At 51.1% G+C, this 20,720-nt stretch overlaps 2 protein-coding genes across 2 annotated transcripts; one reads left to right on the forward strand and one right to left on the reverse strand.

Annotated features, from left to right (window-relative positions):
• Window positions 1–56: 56 nt before the first annotated feature.
• Window positions 57–4,537, reverse strand: MAD2L1BP (MAD2L1 binding protein). Its single transcript, XM_019549673.1, has 2 exons — window positions 4,298–4,537; window positions 57–2,641 (listed from the first exon to the last, which is right to left on the reverse strand). Exons 1-2 carry the CDS (start codon window positions 4,535–4,537, stop codon window positions 2,111–2,113), a joined length of 771 nt encoding a protein of 256 aa, XP_019405218.1. The 3' UTR covers window positions 57–2,110.
• Window positions 4,538–7,961: 3,424 nt separating this feature from the next.
• GTPBP2 (GTP binding protein 2) lies at window positions 7,962–20,720 on the forward strand. Its single transcript, XM_019549674.1, has 12 exons — window positions 7,962–8,176; window positions 11,676–11,702; window positions 12,422–12,606; window positions 13,001–13,109; window positions 13,730–13,927; window positions 14,371–14,545; window positions 14,867–15,086; window positions 15,556–15,691; window positions 16,110–16,168; window positions 17,087–17,258; window positions 18,467–18,631; window positions 19,085–20,720. Exons 1-12 carry the CDS (start codon window positions 8,003–8,005, stop codon window positions 19,280–19,282), a joined length of 1,818 nt encoding a protein of 605 aa, XP_019405219.1. The 5' UTR covers window positions 7,962–8,002; the 3' UTR covers window positions 19,283–20,720.

Genomic DNA, 20,720 nt, shown 5'->3' on the forward strand with positions numbered 1-20,720 from the left:
TAACCCATTATAATGGAATATTCCCCCAATCAGTTCAGCAGCCCTGCACCAAAAAGCAGATTTTCAACTTGTTTATAGAAATTCTGTCTCCATACAAGTAAGTTTGGCATCTTGCTGTATATTACAGTGCACACCATTTGTTCTGTGTATAACAGCGGTTGTGGCATGACTGACAAACCTGCCATTATTAAAGTGCACTGCTGACACTCACAGGGCCTTCTGTTTTCACTTTCTGTTCTCTAGGCTGAAAGCACTGAGTGAGCACAGTTACCTTCCAATCCAGGTCTCTGTTCCAGCTTATTCTTATATTTATGCTATTCTAAAGTGTTAAACAAGGTAGATATGGGTCACATATGGACGGGTTACTTCTCCTCTGCAGGTTCCAGATAGCCGAAATAGCCAAATTTGAAAAAAAGCTACTCCTCTTCTGTTAATGACAGGCCTGGAGCAACTTTGCCATTGAAAGGCCACTGTCTCTCACCAAGTACAGTGAAGACAGTCATGTTAAAAAAAAAGAAACAAGCTGAAGTTAGAGGTAGGATCACCCTTATCCAAGGGATTAGAGCAGCTTTATCAGCACTTTGGATCTAAACTTTGGATCTACAGTTCCGTTTTTTAATGGGTTTTACATCCAAGTCCCCAGTGCAGAACTGAGAGGATACATTCCTTTCAAGTCCCATTACCAATCCTGAAAGCAGGAAAATTTTCCTTTGAGTAACACAGACTACTCCAAGCTCAGAACACGAAGCTCACTGCTATGTCATCTTGCTGCCCTACTTCCGTTTTCTCACCAGTTAGATCAAACAGCATAATACTGAGTCTGAAAGTTTAAGAGCCTAGACTGAGTGGGTTCATGTGAAACTGGTCAGAAAACTCTTCTGAAGTACAGAAAGATGACATCAACTGCTGGGTAGAAAGCATTAACTGCTGTTGATGATCCCCCCCCCATCTTTGGAACATCAACCTTTGTGTTAAGTGAATTAACTTACAGCATTGTATATTTGTACTTTACAGGAAATGCCTAAGCAGCCCCTACTCTCCTTCATAATATGACCATGGTGTAGGACAGGGTTGTCAAACATATGGTCTATGGGCTTGATCCAGCCCTTGGAGGCTTACGATTCAGCCTGTGGGTATCCAGACCAACTACATGCACCGCATGGGGCACATGCCGGCTCTGGCCCTGCATACTGCATTTCGCACATAAGCTGGACTCAGTGCTGTGTGTGCATAGAATGCAACACAGGCTATTGGTCCAGGGCATACCCTGTATGCAGCACAAAGGCTAGACTGGCTTCTGCACTGGCTCCAGAGGTGGTCTAGCAAAGGACCACATGCAGCTTGCGCCACAGACCCCCACCACCACCCCAGTGCTGCACGCAACATTGACGGGTCCAGCCTGTGCACAGCAAGCTCTGGGGCAGCAAGTGCTGCACTCAAAGCACAGGCTGAACCTAGCACTGTAAGTACTGCACATGGCACAGGGAGTCAGTCCTGATCCAGCAATCCTTATCCAGCCCTGCAGACCATGAGCTGACAACCCTGCTATAAGGTAAGAGTTCCTGAGTGCTTACTAAGACCACCTATAGCATTTACCTCCTTGTATCATTCATTCTAAGCATTGATTGTAAAAGTCCAGATTCACCTATTAACATTGCACAGTGATTTGCCAGCCAGCAGAAAGGGAATACTGCATAAGCACCACAATAAGCCTGGAGAAAAAAATTCTCCAAAACAGCTACTTCAAGTATTGGTTGGTTGATTGGGCAAGATGCAGAAGAGTTAATGTTGCTTTAACCCACTAGCCAGTTTCGCCTGCTGCAAGTCAGTTCCCCAGAAAACTGGCACCTTCCTTCATCTGTGGACATAACTATGCTCTACAGGGATTTTCCTCTCACAATGTAGCAGTGAGAAATGTAAAACATTGTTCAAAAAAATCAACCCCCACCCCCCTGCAAAACAGAACATTGTCCAGATGCCAGAAGGTAGCAGATGCCCTGGAGAATGGCTTCAAGCAAGAGAGGATGATATGTGGTTAGGTCTGATAAAAAGTCAAGTAAAGCAGCACCAGAGAGTTATTAAAAGCCCCACTAAAATGCAGTACAACAAGTCATTCATGGAAACCCCTGACTGTCACTGGTGCCTGGAACCATATGTAGTCCTCCCAGGGAGAAGTCATTCCCATGTGGGTAGAAGGACTTGTACAGCTATCTTCACTGCAAGACAAGTTGACAGTCAGTTTCCTCCCTCGGGCTGGCACTTTATAGTTGAGCTTGGGTCGGAACCAGTCAATGCCACAGTCACGATGCCCTTGGACCATGACAGTGGTGCCCATGACAGGGAGAGCCTGTAATTCACTGAAGACATCTGCAAGGAAGAGCGAGTGGAAGAGCTTACGAACACAGGATGATGTTTGAAGGCTCTCCTCAGCATTACCCACACAGATGCCCTCCAAGTTGATCTCATAGAGCTCCTTAGGATTCATGGCATTGCCTCCAAGCAGGATAAGGATCCGGGGGACTAAAGTCAGGCGGAACATGGCTTCCAAGTGCTGGAACAGCCCCTCCAGCTCCACTAATGCCTGCTGACACTTTTTGCTGCCCAAGTCTGTGGAATGCAGTTTCGTAATCACATCTTCAACCTGAAAGGAAGAATTTGGTACATTCTGAGCAAATGGCAGAAGGTCTTTGTTAATGTCTGTTTGAAATTAAAAAAAAAAAAAAAAAAAAAAAGCAAGCCCACTCCTTACTTTTTAGGGGTCTTCAGAAAGTTTAAGTTCTTATTAAAAAAGGGAATACAAGCAACTTTGTTTAGAACTGGCCATATCAAAGACAAGAGGTGCTTTGCACTGCAGCTAACCTATTGTGTACCACACACATTCTACAATATTTTCTTATTCAAGATCTGGGGTCCCTATTATACAGGGATTACTACTAGATCTGTTCTTTCAGGGACTGCTCTTTTTTTTAAGCAGACAAAAAGAAAACATTTTCTATTAATTCAAACTGCAAAGCATAATTCTGGTTGTGAACCAGAAGACCTGATGGATTATTTTTTGTCAGAATAGAAAAATACATTAAGGTAAATGATCTCCCCCCTCCCCCATTTTACATAAAAAGATACCATTTTTCCAGTTAGATTTTCTTAAAAATGGATTATTTTTAAAGTTACACTTCAAGTTATAACAGCCCATATCAAGCCTAACTTTACTCTATTAAGTCATTTAGAAAAGTGTTCAAGCAGTATTTTTTCCAACCAAGTGACACTGAATTGGAGGAAATCACTAGAAGCATCTTTAACCAGAATATACTGAAGTACTAAACCATCTTCAACAGCAGTATCTTCACGAATGGCAAAACCTGCAAGTATGGCACTGCGTTCATGAACAGCACGTGCCCTTGGGGGGGGCGGGGCACAGCTGCGCTGGTGACAATGGGAGTGCAGCGGTGGGAGCAAGCATAGAGCTCCCAAAGATTTTCTGCAAGTGTATTTAAGATGCAGGTTCAGCATTTGCACTCTAATAAGGTGAATATTCGGTGCACCACAAATATTTGAAACTACGAATAGTGAGGGTTTTCCTGTATCCTCTTGAGGGCAGTGTCCCCTCACAGGATAGGACATGCCTCAAATACAACCCCATGGGTGTTTTACGCTGCTAACTAACAAACCTTGAAACAATCTGAAAAAGGAGGAGAGCGTCTTGATACAAGACACAGCACTAAATGCTCTCAGAGCAGCACAAGGCAGTTGGGCCTCTGACAGTTGGGCACCCTGGAGGGGAGAGGAGCACAGCACAGCACAGCGGAGCCAAACCTCTGGGCTTTTTCATCCTGAGTTTCTTCAGGATCCAAACCCCTTCCTTTGCCTCAGCCCTGCAGAGCAATTACCTCCAACAAAGCAACTCCCAAGTCACAAAATTCTTGCAAGACCTGACAGCACTAGTCTCCAAGAGCCCTCCTACACATTCAAACAAAAGCCAGATAGAAACCAAGCTCAGTCTAAGATTCATGACCCATTTCTAAGCACTAACTTGACAGCAGGCAAGGCAGCTCTTGGCATAAGCTGGAAAGTCCTATGGTGGGTGGGATAACAGCTTTGCACTAGGAGCCCAGCTGCATTTAGGGTGTGAGTCACCAACAGAATTATGCAATAAATGCAATAGGCCCCACCCAGACAGCAATCCAGCAGCCCTGGGGTGGGTGGGTGCCTGTGTCGGGGGTGCCTGTGCCTATGCCTGTGCCCGTGTCTGTTCGCCCATCCGTGTGTGAGCCCGTGCGGTGGGGGGGGGGGCACTTACCGGCGGCGGCGGCGGCGGCGGCGGCGCGGCGCGGGAGCAGAAGTGGGCCAGCTGCTCGTAGGGCAGGGGCAGCTGGTGACGCTGGTGCAGCACGTGCTTGAGCAGCTCGCAGGCAAAGCGGCAGCAGCCCTCGCGCGTCACCGCGCCCGGGAACACCACCGACACCGAGCCCGGCTCGCCTGCAAGGGGCAGGGAGACGTTGCCGTCACAAGCCCGCCCCGCCCTACCCGGCATCGCCATTCCCTACCCCACCACCAGCCCAGGCCGCCGATTTGAATGGCCGCCCCCCCGAGGCATCATGGGAGTCGCGGCCCTTCCGTTTCTCGGCGGAAAGGAGTGGGCGGCCGCCATCTTAGTGCGGGGCATAGCGTCAGCGCCCGGCTGCGGGCCCGGGGGGCGGGGTCTCTGCCGGGCACGGGGGCGGAGCGTTCTAGTGATGCGGCGGTGACGTTTTGGGCTGTCCCCGCCCTTCAGTGCTTTAATGAAAGCTGGAGAGAAGCGAGCTCCGGCGTCTAGATACACGTGACGTTTATCGCTTCGTCAAGCGCCTAGTAGGTGTAGACCAGCCACACGTGCCAAGCATAGGCACTGACTTTTATTTTCGCGGGGGGTGGCAGGATTGCCAACTCTCAGGGTTTTTGACCTTGTTCTTAAAATAGACACTTCGGGAATGTGAAAAACGGAGCTCTTTCTTTTAGCCATATAGATAAATGTCCATAAAAGAAAGAGCCACGTTTTTCACCTTTCTGCATGCAATGCCAAAAATCATGAGCGTTGGCAATGCTGGGGTGGGCCAAAGACGATATACTTGCTGAAAGTTTTACACATTTCAGCCCTTTTCCCCAGGGGTCTGGGGCCCGCAGCCCTCATGCTCAGTGCCTCTGGTGCCAAGTCATTAGCTTGTGAGAAAAATGACCCTCTGGCTGCAGCAGGAGCCAGCCATCCAATTAGTGCTTGGAAATGGGCCCCTAGTCCATGCTGGTTGCTGTCCAGCTCTCATTCCAACCCATAGCAGGGCCCTAATAGAGTGGTGATGCATTTCCAAGCACTGACTGTAGAGCTGGTTGGCTCCTTTTTATAACCAGAGTCATGCTTATCCAGTGGTAATGATTTTGCATGTGTGGCCAGTTGACATTTGTGGCACAATTCATGTTAACGATGTGATAAGTCCTTTGCTCTTATGGCCTGCCTTAAGTGCAAAGGCCAGTGTGAATGTATTGTGTGATTCACCTGTTTACTATGTACTATAGGTAATGCGTAGCAGGGGCCTTAGAGGAGCTGCCAAGTGGACATGGACATGGACATGGACATTTAAAAAGAAAAAAAAAGGAAATGGTAGGTTAGAGGATGCTCCACTCGTACCCTCTAAGATATTGCAGACCACAGACCAAAACAACACTGGCCCTGAATCTTTCACTGGGCTACTCTCCAGGTACAAAGGTTGTCTGCAGAAAAGATGTCATTGTGGACCCCGCTTGCTGTGCTTAGTGAGACCCCCTGACTAGACTGACCATAAGGAAATGCCGGACATCATCTGGGAAATCACCCCTCCCCGTGCTTTCACAAGTTGGCAGGAGTGGGTCACCATGCCAACAATGACTGCCTGCCCACCTGTAAATCACTCCATGCCACCCCGACTCCTGCCCAGACTGCGTCCCAAGCCCGTATGTTTTTGGGACACCCATTTCTCAACGGCTAGTCAGGACCAGCCCCTGAAATCTGGGACTGTCCCAGCTAAAATGAGACATATGGTCATCCTACTCATCACCTTTTGCCTTGATCTGTGGTGTGGCCAAATGCAGTTTTTGTTCATGCCAGGGTTAAAAGGTATTGGACTAAGTCATTGTGCCTAGATTCAGTGGGTGAAGAAACACAAGCGGAGACTAGGATTGCATTATATGGCTTTCACCGGGGTGTTTTCAGGTCTTATATGGACTCCTGGCCTGGTGCTAAGCATGTGGGGGCCTGAGGGCCCCCCAGGCCCCTCTCATGAAGAAGTCTGTCACCTGAAATGCATAAAACTTTTCACCATCAGATGTCCATCATCTTATCTCCCCTGTCCCTAGAAAAAATAAATTTGGCACCTACACTCCTGCCTGTAAAAATATGTTGTGAGACTTAAAAACCATGTGTAGCCATGTGGCTAAGGATGAGAGGATCTAGTCAGGATCGCTGGATTCTGCAGCCATCTCTTAGCTACGCTTGGATCCTCCTGCTACGTACTGAGATTCCTCTTATTGTCTCTTTTTTTATCCCGCCCATTATTTTAATTAGTTGTGGCAATTATGGTGCTAGTATCTTACAAGATACAGCTGGAATGTTGCAGCCATGAGAGTGACATACCGTTTTTGTGCCTAGGCTGCTGTTGCACGCAACTGATGACCCCACCTGAGCTGTGCCTAGACAGGGGCAGAGACTGCTGATCTTCCTTTGGGGGGTAGACAGGTTACCACCAACCTTAACAGATCAATCCTGAAGGAGGAGGAGGAAGAGGAGCAAAACTGCAATGAGAGGGTGTGGTTGCAGTCAGCTGTGTTTGCAAACAAACCATCCCTCCCAAGATCATTGGGCATGATCTTTAAGGTAAAAAGAGCGGGGAAAAGGAACAGGTCCAGATGTCACAGCCAGATGGGAGCTATAGTTCAGTAGGTCCTGTGCGGTTGTGTGAGACCATTTCTAGTCCTGTCAGCAACGCCCTGAGCAGCACTGTGCAAACACTAATTAAAAGAGTATCACCAGGACAGCAGATACTTGTCCTCCCTGTTTGGCAGCTGAAAAAATGAGATCTGCTGAAATTCAATCCAAGCAGTAGCCAGGCCAAGTGATATGACTGAGGCCCTGCTGTGAGTCAGTGGCAGAGGCAAGGGTTGCAAGAGATGCCAGGACATTCTTGGCCCCAAACCTCTCACCTGGAGCATGAAACCCTCTTGTGATCATGAAGTGCCTGTGTCCAGGGTCTGCCTGAGCCATGTCCCTCTGTATTTCTACACAGCCATATGTCTGAAGCTGTAAGAGAAAGCAATCAGGACTTGTAGTAGAGATGATATCCTTTATTAGATCAACAAGATTTTTGAGGGGAAAAAAAATCTTTAATTGCAAAAAACTTGTTGGTCTAATAAAAAATATCATCTGTACTACGAGTCCCGATTGCTTTTTCCTCTAGACTAACAGGGCTACAACCTGGATACCTGAAGCTGTGGGATACGTGCAGGGCCTGAGGTGCAGGTGTGCCTGCACAGTGTACAGCACTGTTCTGCCACCCCAAGCGTACTCCCACTTCCCGGGAGCCTGAGTGGCCAGGCAAGTGGGCAAGAGGCCAGCTAGAGCCAGCCTGCTTCCTTCCACCCCGGGACTACACCTCCCATCAAATCCCTGGCACAGCGGGCGCCGCCCTACAGGCGGCCTGCGTGCCCGGAACATGCTGACTACTGTAGGCCTGCCGGAGCCGCTGCCTCAGAGGGGCTGCGGGGACTGCCGGGAGCGACCACCCTGGACACTGCAGCTCCCGCGAGGCCTGCCGGGAACGCTGGCGGCAGTGTGCCGCGCGGGGCATGCCGGGAGGTGTAGTCTGGCGCGGGGTGTTGCAGACTCGGTGTCCCGTGATGCCCCGCGGCTGTTTCTGACGCCGGGGCCGGGGCCGGGGCCGGGGCCCGGGCGGGCCGGGCAGTGTAGTGCGTTGCGGGCCTGGACCGGGGTAGGGGCGGGATGGACTCGCGCGTGTCGGAGCTGTTCGGCGGCTGCTGCAGGGCGGCGGCGCCGGGGGGCGGCGGGGGAGCCCTGCGCGGGCGTGGGGGCCTCGGCGGCGGCTGCAAAGCGAAGAAGAAGGGCGGACGCGGCCGGGGCGGCAAAGCCAACAACCCGCCCTACCTGCCGCCCGAGGTACGTGTGGGCTCGTCCTGCGTGTGCCTCCGTGCGTACGCGTGTGTGTGTGCCCTTACGTGTGCATGTGTACATGCGCTTCTGCTTGCCTGTGCCCCTTGGGTGGACGTGTGCACGCCTGGAGGTGTGCGCTTGTTCATGTTTGCGTGTACATACATAGGTGCATGCACTTTTGTATGTGTGTGTACACATATGCACGCTTCTGTGTGTATGAGGGCATGTGCGTGTACTTCTATGTGCACATACACATATAGGTGCACTACTATGTGTGCACACACTTGTATGTGTGTGCCTGTGTGTACATGTGTGTGTTCTTCCCGGTGTACCTGCGTATACAGGCGTGCACACATTTCTGTGGGCACAGGGTTGTGTGTGTGTATAGGCACTGCTGTGTGTACATGCATGTACGCCTACGTGTGTACATGTGTCTGCACCTGTGCACATAAGTCTTTTGCAGCCTCATGGGGGTGGCGTCCCCCCTGGCTGATTCTGGGCAGTGCCCTGAGAGCGGTGGGCAAGCAGAGGGAGCAGGGGACCCTGGCAGCGATGCAGGACATGTGATGAGGTGGTGGACACGTTATCTCTGAGCTGGGGCAGGCCACACAGGGAAGGGTTCACTTTGGCTGAGAGGTGGCCTCCTAAGCAGTAGATTTCTGCAGAGAAAGAGTCTGCCCTGCCGTGCCCATGACCTCTCCATGACCTCTGTCTCTTGTAGCCTCGCCCCTCGGCTCCAGCCTTGGGTGCATGGAGGACTGAGGTGGATGGTTTTCTTGATTAACCAGGCTGGAAGCAGTCCCTGCAACTTGGCTCAGTTGCCATGATTGTGGTGGGACGTGTTAAGATGCAGTTCCATGCTGCCTGAATTGTGGCTTGGCTTGGCCCGTTGGGGTCTGAGATGGCACTGTTCCTTGACCTGCCTGACCTGAAGATGCCCTGCCAGGAGTGTGCAGGCATCAGCACAGCGGTGCGTGGCTTTCTGCCAGTAGGTGGGAAAACCTTATAGCCTCATAGTTACTGGGTTGCGTAAGGATGAGTGTTGTTCCTTATGCAACCCTGAATGCCCTGTTCCCATCTTTTGTGGATATCTCATCTGCCAGATTGCGTGGGAACATACCCCTAGCTGGTCTGTGCCTGTGCCCGTGTCTGTTCGCCCATCCGTGTGTGAGCCCGTGCGGTGGGGGGGGGGGGGCACTTACTGCCGCCGGCGGCGCAGCGCGGGAGCACATTCCTGGCTCAGCTGCTCCACCCCGTCTGGTCTAATGGGATTCCCTCTATATTTGCTGATTTGGGGGAGCCAGCCTGCAGAGGGTCCCCACCCAGACCTGGAAAGCAAGAGAGGAGGCATCCCATTTCATGGGCTTGGCCTGGAAAGGGGGCATTGTAGTCTCTTAAGTGCAGATGATTCCCCAGGGCATGGGGCTGAAACCCCTGTTTTTGAAGCACAGAGCTTGCCAGGCTGGCGGCACTGCTGCTGTCTCTTGAGGAAGGTGTAAAATCCCAGAATCCAGAATGGCAGTGAGGGCACCTATTTTTGTGCAAGGCAGAGCCCTTGCTCTCGAGCTTGGGGATCGAAAGGTGTAGCTTCCTATAGCTTCAGTTAGGACCTCCATAGTCTCTTCCCAGGGACAGCATTGTCTTTTGTGGCACCTTGGTGGTTGTACCTGTCAGTGGATAGCACAGCCAGTCCCTGGAGGTTTCAGTATTGCTTCCTTTCCTCTGCAGAACTTCATGCTCCATTGCCAGGCAAGTCTGTACTTTTTGCTGTAGTTTGTATAAGCTGCTCGGAGATGAGACACACCCCTTGCTTAGGACAGCACAGCTACCGGTACCATGTTGGGAGACTATGCCTTCCCCACAGTTGTAAGGCAGGTGACTAAATGGGTAAAAAATAGGAGCCTCACACTGATGCCTTTCCCTCTATGAGCAGTTTCACCTGTAAAACTAGAGCTGTCAATCCCAGGCCCCAGTTATTTTTGCCCTCTGCCATCAGCAGCCACCAGTGTGGTTAGGAGTTGAGCTAAAATGCAGGGAGACCTGCCAGGGAGCAGGGCTGCACCTTGCCCTGACAGAGAAGCCGTGCCCTAAGAAAAGAGATGATCTCTTGAGAAGGACGACAAGGCAGTGCTGCAACTTGCCTCCAAAACCACAAAAAACATCCACATGGGTCAGTCTCTGCACAACTATCAGTGATTTACTGCCTCATCTCGAGATTCTGTCTCCCTACAGGAACCAGCCTTGTTTCTTTTGCCCTTGGGTGGTGATCTGTAGGAGATGGAATTTGATATTGGACACAACTTCCTTCTGGGGTTGGGGTGGACTTGATGAGTTAGTGGCTCTTTTTTCTATTCCTGGCTACAGCAATCTGATTTGGCAGCAGTGCCTCCTGGGGAAGCCCCTCTGAGTTGTGCACCCACGGGAGTTCCAACTCCAGTCTGTTTCTCTGGAGCTGTTAGTAGTTTGTTTCATCACAAGCTGATCAATAGTGCTTGCTTCCTGATGGCTGTGTGGAACCTTGCTCCCCTCCCTACAGGCTAGCCAGAAATGTTAGTGCCTCATTTAGTTAGAGAAGCACTTAGTGGAAATGGGAGGAACTGCTCTCAAGGAGCTGATGGTCTCTGGCAGGCCAGTTCACTGCTGGAGTGATTCTTGGGAGCAGTTGTTAGAACAGTACAAGGCAGGTGGGAAGGATGGGAACCTTCGTGGCTCAGTGTTGGAGTGGGGGAGGGAAAAGGAGGAGGCTGAGTGTCTGTCCCAGATCACCAGTTCTTCTTGTACAGATCTAGCGGAGGAGGCACTGGAATAGTGTAGCCCTGGGGAGGGGAGTTATGGCACCTTTTACCCCAGATCACCAGATCCTGAATAGGTCTAGCCAAACTGCAAATATAAGTTATACCTGTCAGTAATGTAATGGCCTTTGTAAAATAAAATGGAGTAGGGGGAGGATTTCTGTCTGTTTTATAGAAAGTCACCTGCTTTACCACTTGTCACCTCAGCAGTGGCATCAGGAATTGACTGTGCCATGGAGAACGAGTCCTCTTCATTCACCCCTATAGGGCAGGGCTGTTTTGGAGATAGTGATCTCTTGTTACTTTCAGAAGGGTCTTGGCTGTCACCATACAGATTGGCTAATGCCTTTACACGCTGCTCACTTAGACTCCCAGCGTTCACAAGAGAACATCCCAGCTGATTGTTACCAGACAGACAACGGCAGCATGTGTCTGGGCAGTTTCAGGGGAGCACCCAAGTGAGCCCTGCAGCTCTGGCCAAAGAGGGTGCAATGTATTGTGGGTGCTGAACGTTGTATGTTTTCTTTCTGAAGTAACATGAAGAGCCCTAATGCTGCTTGACTGCTGATTATATTTTCCCCCCAGGCCATCTGCATCAGTGGGCAGGCTCATGGTGTGAGGGCAGTCCGGTGGGTGGGGAAAAGTATCTGCAGAAGGTGCCTTGGTGGCACAGAAGGTTATTAACACACATATCTTGTTTTGTTCTTTACCAGGCAGAAGATGGGAACATTGAGTACAAGGTGAGTCCTTTGGGGGTTGCAGAGAGGATACTCCCTAATCTGGAGCTCATGGGAGATTAAATGAACAAAGGCAGTATGTAAGGGACGTGTCCTGGTACACCCCAGGAAACCTGCCCTGGGGAGGAGGTGCAAGAAGACAAGTAGACTACACTATCTACGTAGCTTTGGACTCTCTGAATTCAGTGGTATGGGTTGATGTAGAATAGACTGAATCCTAGATTTCATGCAATACGAAGTCCCGTAGAGCTACGCTGTGTATGGGCACTCACGTGACTGGAGCAGTCAAGTGATCAGAGTGCACTTTGCTTCTTCTGAGAGCTGTCTCAGCCATATTCCGTCCTTAGAAAGACAGAGCTACTGATGCCAGTTATGGCTCTTCCAGCCACACTGCAGAGCTGTCCCACCATTCTCAGCTATTGAAGCCATTACAAATGTGGTAGAGGCCATGTTGGCCCTAGGGTGCCAACTCTCTATTCTAGTCCACAGCTGCAGTCTGCAAGGTGCTTGAAACATTCTGCTCTTGATATATGCAGCTACCTGTAATCCCATTTTTCCTTTACCCCTGGCTCTTCAGGCACTAATTTGGAGTGTGTTTCCTAGGGGCAAGTCTGCAGGAGGGGCTGTTGCTTCACAGTGGAGGATTAGGGAGTTGTTTCCCCTGGGAGGTGGGATCCCTTCCAGTGCAGGCCATGATCATAACTGCTCTTTCCCTCAAGCAGCTGAAGCTGGTGAACCCCTCGCAGTATCGCTTTGAGCACCTAGTGACGCAGATGAAGTGGCGGCTGCAGGAAGGCCGGGGCGAGGCTGTATATCAGATTGGTGTGGAGGACAATGGGCTGCTGGTGGGCCTGTCAGAGGAGGAGATGCGTGCTTCCCTCAAGACTCTGCGCCGCATGGCTGAAAAGTACGCATCTCCTCAGGAGCTCTATCTTCCCTGTAGCCAAGTGGTTCAGATGTTCTCCAGCTTAGGAAAACCCAGCTCTGCCCCCAGCACCACTAGAGCCCTTGCAGATCTGGTGGCTGTCCTGCCACCTCCACAAAGCCTACAGATCAAGGAAATTCCCCCTAGTCAATGTCCTTCATAACCAGAGAGGACCCCAGATGAGGACCTGTGGTCTTTGCTGCTAAAGAGCACTATGGCTGAAAGTGTTACGTTTCTGCACAGGTTTCTGTTGCTCACAGTTGTTAATCTCCCTGGCAGGTTGAGTTTTGCTCTGAATTCCCCTGTGGTTCCCTGGGAAGGTGATTCCCTGAAGGGCCAATCTTGCAGTGACCAGTCCCTCCTGCCCCCTTTGCAGGGTCGGCGCTGACATCACCGTCCTGCGGGAGCGCGAGGTAGATTATGACAGCGACATTCCCAGGAAGATAACGGAGGTCCTTGTCCGGAAGGTTCCTGATAACCAGCAGGTATGGGGCCCTTTGACTGAGCTGTTCTCCCTGTCTTGGAGACCCTTTGGTAATGGAAACTGCCAGGCTCTGTTTAAGAGGTTTTCTGTTGGGAAGAGATAGGAATCTTTCCCCTGGAGGCACCTCCCTCCAGAATAGTTCATAAGGCACACTTTCGTGTGCCGTACGGCCAGAGTGGGATCATGAGACCCTCCTTCATCTGCAGGGGATCAGTTACAACCCACTCCAAGTAGTGGGGGTTGGCTGGGTCAGGGAGTGAGATGATGAAGACTTGCACCTCCATGGCAGTGGGCCTTTTGGAGATCAGGCCATGGCAAAGAATGTCTGTCACACCAAGCATGTATGTGAACTTCCTTTTGTGATGTTGTAGGCCAATATGTGCCATCACAGCAGTGTGCTGTGACAAACTCTGTCCCATGACACCATGGGCTAGGGATCAAATCTAAATCAGCAGCCAGAGATTGCTGTGCAGTACAATCCCTCTTGGCTACCCTTCAGGGAGCCTGTAGGGCATGCCTCTGCTGACATCTGGTGAACACATGCCACCTGTCTATATGAGTGGAGTCCCTGTCCAAAGGGGACAGGTTCCCCTGTGATTTTTCTCAGTCTCGTTCCTTTAGTTCCTAGACCTGCGAGTGGCTGTGTTGGGGAACGTGGACTCGGGGAAGTCAACCCTGCTGGGTGTCCTCACGCAGGGTGAGCTGGATAATGGGCGGGGCAGAGCTCGCCTCAACCTTTTCCGGCATCTCCATGAAATTCAGTCAGGAAGAACATCCAGCATCAGCTTTGAGATCCTGGGCTTCAACAGCAAAGGAGAGGTAAGGGTGGCAGTGAGGAGAAAGGAACCAGATCAGTTACATTAGAGAGCGGGGAAGCATGGGTCTCCTGGCTTGTTGCTTCTGGCCGCTGCACCTGAAGGGACTGTGGCTGATCCACTGGTGATAAGGAAAGGAACAGATGTCTAGTCCTGCATGCCCTGTTGGTGCAGTAGGGGTTAGGAATGATGCAGCTGAGGTGCTGCTTGTCCAGGTGGAACAGACATACTTTCTAGTATCCTGCCTCTGCTTCCAGAAGAGCAGCTCTGAGGTTGACCTTATAGTGCAGCCATAGCATTTTGAGGTCTGTTGGGCCTGGTCTCTTTCCAAATGCCAGCCCTCAAGTTCTTTCTGGCACTTGTTTCTGCTTAGGTGGAGTTGGGGTTGGCAGCTCCCTTTTCTTTTCCATGTCCCTCCCTCAGCCTCTGGTTTCTCTTCCTCACTAGGTAGTGAACTACAGTGACTCACGAACCGCAGAAGAAATCTGTGAGAGTTCCTCCAAGATGATCACCTTCATTGACCTGGCTGGCCACCACAAGTACCTGAAAACCACCATCTTTGGCCTCACCAGCTACTGCCCGGACTTTGCTATGCTGGTGGTGAGTGCCAACACTGGCATCGGTAAGTATGTCCCAGCCTGCCTGAAATCCTCCTACTGCCCCCATCTTGCCCTGTGCCATCTGGATGGCTGTTTTCTGACTAATTCTTGGCTCTGGAAGAAACACTCGGGGTTCTTAGGGAGAGGCCTTGTCTTTCTATCTAGGGTGATGCTTAAAAAAATCCTGCCCTCTTCCCATTACCCAGAAGCTGAGCAGATTGGGTAAATTGTAGGTTCCATTTTCATCCCTGGCGAGCTTTCTGGCCTGGGAGACAAAGGCATCCTGCAAGCAAGTGATTTTGGTTCCTGTTACTTTTAGCTGAGCTCTCACTGATTTCTTGTAGCAGGTACAACACGGGAGCACCTGGGCCTGGCCATGGCCCTCAAGGTACCGTTCTTCATCGTCATCAGTAAAGTGGACTTGTGTTCAAAATCCACTGTGGAACGGACTGTGAAGCAGCTGGAGCGCATCCTGAAGCAGCCAGGCTGCAACAAGCTCCCCTTGTTGGTGAACTCGGATGACGATGCTGTTACAGCAGCACAGCAGTTTGCACAGTCTCCCAAGTAAGGGACCTTCATCCTTTCTTGCAAGGGTTGTGGTCAGTCAGCTTAGTCTGAACTCCTTGGGGTATTCCTCGCTCCACAAAGATGCAAGAGGAGACCACCTTTTTAGGAGGCATTAGCTGAAATAAACACCTCTGAAATTATCCACCTGTCCCCTCCCTAGATTTTGTGTCATTATCCTCATTCACGTTCCTTCTCTGAGGCCTGTTCTGGACACACACAGCAAGAGCCAATGACCAATAGTGGGATGAATGTATTCTTGTATTATCTAGGAGACAGTGTTCCTATGAGGAAACTTGAATTGATTGAATGCAGATGGGCTGGCTTGAACCCTTTGTGGGTAGGTGGGATCACTGCTAGCCCACGTTCCCTCCCCTGGGTGGGGTTAGTTATTTACAATACAGTTCCCCAGGGTGGGTTCTGCAGCTGCATTGCACCCCTACCTCATTCCTCTCTGTCTGTTTGGCAGCATCACCCCCATCTTCACTCTGTCCAGCGTTTCTGGGGAGAACCTGGATCTCTTGAAAGTTTTCCTCAACATCCTTCCTCCTCTGACCAACAGCAAAGAGCAGGAGGAGTTGATGCAACAGCTCACAGAGTTCCAGGTATGTAAGAGTGTTCCCTTTAGGTTATTACACTGTGCTTACCACTGTGGTGGCTCAAGCCAGGCAGAGGGTCCCCTGGACCTGGGGTAGCAAAAGTTCTTAGCTGCTGGACAAGTAACAAGGGAATTGAAAACAGAGACCCAGCTTGTACTCATGCTAAAAGCCTATCAGACAGTTGGGTCCCCAGCTTAACTCCAGTGAGGAGATGCATTGACCATATCTGAATAAAGTCAGATTTTGTGTCCATTTCTTAAGTCTGGGGTGCTTTAAAATGGGGAGGTGTAGGGGTTGATGAAATCTCTGATGCACACTTTGGTACCCTGAAGAAAGGAGCCTTCCTGCAGCCTGTGGTAGGTGGATGACTGTGGTTGCTTTCCCTGTTGCCCAGTGACTAAGGAGCTTGCTCTTGTTACTGTAGGTGGATGAGATCTACACAGTGCCTGAGGTGGGGACTGTTGTGGGAGGAACGCTATCAAGGTGAGTGCTGCTCTTCATATAAAAAAAAACAAAAACAACACACAGGGCTAGGCTTTGGGCATGGTGAGGGTGATGTGGTATGACCAGTACTGATCTTGCAGGGGATTTGATCCATCCTGCACTGCCAGGACAGTGTAGGTCAAGCTGCCTTAATACCCATCGCTGGGTGAGATGAGGAGCAGTGTAGGGATGAGCTTAGGAGCAAGTATTGTTCTAGGAGACAGGCACTGGTGAGAATCCTGAGCAGCTAGCTGCACCTGCAGGCATGAGGAGACCACCTTACATGAAGGAAACTGAAAGATGATTGGTGGGTGGCCAGAGCACAAAAGATCCAGCGTGGAAGCTGCTCTGCCCTCAGGGCAGTGGCTGGTGCTTGGTCGGCCTCCTGAGGTAGCACTTTCACTGGACTCCAAAGTCCTGCCTTGGGTAGTAGGGTAGCTTGGAGAAGAGCAGCAGGACCATAACCCTATCCTTGATGAGAGCAGTGTTTGCTGTGTGTTGCCTCTGCACAAACCAAGGGGAATGTTCTAACTGTTGGTCTCCTGATCAAGATTGGGTCTGCTGGTCCATCTCTCAAGGATCCTAGATAAACTGATCCACAGTCGGTGCTAAATTCCCTGCATTCCAGTGGAAGCAACAGAGCGCAAGGAGGAGGTGGGGTGTCTATATCTCAGGACCAGATCCTTGGAATCTGAGCATCAGCATACCTGCCACAGAGGAACAGGGGGTGGCATTGATTGCTTTGAGAAATTCTGACTCCCACGTTGCCAGCGTTGATTACTTGGGCAGACCCTGGAACAGGAGCCCAAGCAAACTGCCCTGTAGTGAGATTTGAAGAGGCTGTGGATTGACTTCTCTGAGTGTCACTTTCCTTGTGTGAAACGGTTAAAATGTGCCCTGCTCTTATGCCCTCTGCAGTGGGATCTGCAGAGAGGGGGAGAACCTGGTGGTTGGCCCTACTGACGATGGCAAGTTCCTCCAGCTGAAGGTGTGTAGCATCCAGCGGAACCGTTCAGCATGTCGTGTGCTCCGGGCAGGACAGGCTGCTACCTTGGCCCTTGGGTCCTTTGACCGGTCCCTGCTACGCAAGGTGAGTCTTGTTCCCATCCTCTAGGACAGGGGGTGTCAACCAGGGGTATGCTTCCACCCACCACCCTGCGACACTGCTTCCCAGGAGCAAAAGGGGAGGGGGAGAGCAAGGGTAGCGGCGCCTCTTTGCAGGCTGCACAGGTGCTGCCCACCTGGCCAGACATGGGAGGGTGGGGGGAAGCTCACATGTAGTGGCCACTTCCACCACCCCGCACTGCTGCCATTCTGCATCTGGACATGAGCCTCTCCTTCTCCACTGCTCCACGTCCATCCGCCAGGGGTACACTTATTGGAGTTGGAGTACTGCATCCAGTTCTGGGCACCGCACTTCGGGAGGGATGTGGACAGCATCAAGAGCATTCAGAGGAGGGCCACTTGCATGATCAGGGGGCAGCAGGGTAGGCCCTATGAGGAGAGGCTACGGGACCAGAACCTGTTCAGCCTCCACAAAAGAAGGCTGAGAGGGGATCCAGTGGCGGCCTATAAACTTGCCAAGGGAAACCAGCAGGCAATGGGAGAGTCCCTGTTCGCCTGAGCACTACTGGGGGTAACAAGGAACAACGGCCATAAATTGACTGAGGGTAGATTCAGGCTAGATATCAGGAGGTACTACTTTGCTGTCAGGGCAGCTAGCAGCTGGAACCAACTTCCAAGGGAAGTAGTGCTTGCCCCTACCCTGCAGGTCTTCAAAAGGAGGCTAGACAGCCACCTTGCTGGAGTCATTTGACCCCAGCATTCTCTCCTGCCCATGGCACGGGGTCAGACTAGATGATCTACTTAGGTCCCTTCCAACCCTACCAACTATGAAACTATTAAAAAAGGTTGAAAATTCCTGCTCTAGGAGCTGCCACTCAGCTCCTCAGTGGTCAAGGAATGATGGGGTCAGCGACCGAGACCTTAAGCAGGCAAGGTTGGAGGTTATTACGCTTTCTCAGAGCCCTCCTACTTGCTGGGAAGGGATTTGGGATACACATGAGAAACATTCACCCCAACTCCAAGCCTACAACCACCACCCTAAAATCTGTTTCAAGTGGTTGTGACAACAGGCTTGGGCATGCATCCATGCATCTTTGTAGATTTTCAGGGGCTCGGTTGGGGCTGAGCCCCAAAGCAAGGAAGAGATTATGGCAAGTTAAAGGCCATGGGATTCAGAGCAAGAAGGGGCTGTTCTCTGATAACCTGAGTTTTGGGTTTGGGGCTGTCACGCAGGGCATGGTGATGGTGAGCCCAGAGATGAACCCCACCATCTGCTCAGTCTTTGAAGCTGAGATCGTACTGCTTTTCCACGCCACAACTTTCAGGAAAGGATTCCAGGTGACTGTGCACGTGGGGAATGTGCGGCAGACTGCCATTGTGGAGAAGATTCATGGGAAGGTGAGCTCCCAACTAGGGAGTAGGTATTGCCAGGATTCCTTAGTGTTGTTAGAACCTTCAGGCAGAAAGAGAAGTGGGTTAGGATGTCCTGGCTATCACAATCATAGATTTGAACTCACTGCTTATCCCTGCTAAAGCCAGTGGACTTGGTCAGGTTCTTCCTTTCCTCTCCTGAGAAGCTGCCTCTTCACTTTGCTGGTCTGCCGGGGAAAGCATCAGCAGGACAGGATAGGGAAGTAACCCCTTCTCCAATCCTCACTTGAAGAGAATCAATTTTTGTCCCAGGTTCCCCTTACAGTGGGAGGGACTCAGGCTGCGGCAGTGTAAATGGTGGGTGACTGGGGAATGGAGGGATCTTGTAACCATCCCTGTTTCCCAGTGCCCGCCAATGCAGGGGTAAAGGTCATACTCCTGTTTGTATTGTCGTGACTGATTGCCCTGTCTCTCCCTCAGGACAAGCTTCGAACAGGGGAGAAGGCTGTCGTTCGTTTCAGGTTTATCAAACACCCTGAGTACTTGAAAATTGGAGCCAAGCTGCTCTTCCGGGAAGGAGTCACCAAAGGCATTGGGCATGTCACCGACCTTCAAGGCATCACCACCAAAGAGAACAGCTTAGAGGAAACCCTGGGGACAGGAGGGCTGAGCTTCTGACTACCTTTCAGTGGGAGCACTCTCCAGACACCAACCATTGGGGAGACTGATGGGAGCTCCCCCAGCTCTTCAGGTGCTGCCAGGAGCTGCTGCTACCCAGTTCTAGCATGGGTTTCTCTCCTCCGTGTTGCAAGATGGAGCCCAGGAGATTTTCTTGCATTCAGTGCCCTTCGTGGGACAAATGAAGCATGTCTTTGCATTGCCTGCTGTTTTCATTAACCTGCCATCTCTGAAAATAGACCAGCGGTAGACTTGGGCAGGCGAGTCCTGGCTTTGTCTCATTTGGAAAGTTACTGGCTTATGCAAAGCAAAGCTCCTGAAGTGAATGACTGGCAGTGAAGGGAACCTGCCCCTGCCATACAGAAAGATCAGCCCCATTCTGGCTCTCCAAACATTGCGCCTTGTTGTCGTACTGTTTTCCCCACGGGGCATAGACCTTCAGGTAGGGGCAGGAGCAAGCCTTGCCACCTACAGCAGGGGCTGGGTTACACATCGACTCACAAACAAAAAGAACGCCTCTCAAATTCCTTTCAGGACACTTTTTAACCCTTTGATTTTTGGTTGGTTTTAAGCCAGTCCTCATTCCCTTCTGTGCTGAGTTTTCAGGACTCCTGCTTAGAGTTTCGTCTCTTCCTGTGTGTGTCACCTTGGGGGAAACACCTCCCTGGACTAGCCCTCACCTGGTGGGGTGACTTCTGCCTATTGCTTTTGTCATGTGGGAGGTCCACACAGCCCAGTGCAGTTGGCCTGCTAAAGGTAGCATGAAGCCAGATTTTACACCTGTCTCTTCTGCTCACTGAGGCTAGCCACAGCCTGTGCTTATACTTGCAGGTGTCTTTTGGAGTTTAACAGCAGTGATTTGCAGTGGATTTTTTGCAGTCAGACTGTGCCCCAGCCTAGCTCGCTCTCTGGGGACTTGCCTTAATATTTAAGAAGCCTAGTGGGCAGTTAGCAGCACAACACACAGTGACTTCTACCATTGGATGCAATTTTAACAGCAACTGCTGCAGTGATACTTTTGCTCTCCTTCTTGGCCAAGTAGAGGGAACTTCCTTCCTTGTGTCTGCCATGGAGACTGTGTTGGAGGGGAGCTAGTGTGAGCCTGTGGTCACTGAAGAAGCAGGTAGAAACCAGCATGATCCTGTCCCCCTCCACTCTGGCTATGTACTTCCCCACTTGTGTCCTTCAGGTAACAAGTGCTGAGCACTGGTGAGGGGCAGCCTGGAGAGTGCAATGGAGGCTATATTGCTATACATAAGGCTCCTGATTTTCTTGGTGACTTCAGCCAGGCTGGTTGGCTGGAACACTACCTGCAGCTAGCATGCTGTGTAAGGAGACATGGACAGCCGGGCTAGGTAGGGTCTGCAGGTGGTGTTAGAAGGGAGCTAGTGTTTTACTCCCTGTGATGCAGATCAGATGCTCTCAGGCAGGTGCCCCT

The sequence above is a fragment of the Crocodylus porosus genome, unplaced genomic scaffold (assembly GCF_001723895.1).
Source record: "Crocodylus porosus isolate Cpor-Errol unplaced genomic scaffold, CroPor_comp1, whole genome shotgun sequence".
NCBI classification, from domain to species: domain Eukaryota; kingdom Metazoa; phylum Chordata; order Crocodylia; family Crocodylidae; genus Crocodylus; species Crocodylus porosus.

Bases quoted from the DNA above. Each gene is read 5' to 3' on its own strand.
- MAD2L1BP (XM_019549673.1), bottom strand. From the start codon at position 4,537: ATGGCGATGCCGGGTAGGGCGGGGCGGGCTTGTGACGGCAACGTCTCC. The intron at 2,642-4,297 runs GTAAGTGCCCCC...TCTTCCTTTCAG, and splicing joins CGCCGCCGCCGCCGCCGCCG to GTTGAAGATGTGATTACGAA.
- GTPBP2 (XM_019549674.1), top strand. From the start codon at position 8,003: ATGGACTCGCGCGTGTCGGAGCTGTTCGGCGGCTGCTGCAGGGCGGCG. The intron at 14,546-14,866 runs GTAAGTATGTCC...GATTTCTTGTAG, and splicing joins GAGTGCCAACACTGGCATCG to CAGGTACAACACGGGAGCAC. The intron at 18,632-19,084 runs GTGAGCTCCCAA...TCTCTCCCTCAG, and splicing joins TGGAGAAGATTCATGGGAAG to GACAAGCTTCGAACAGGGGA.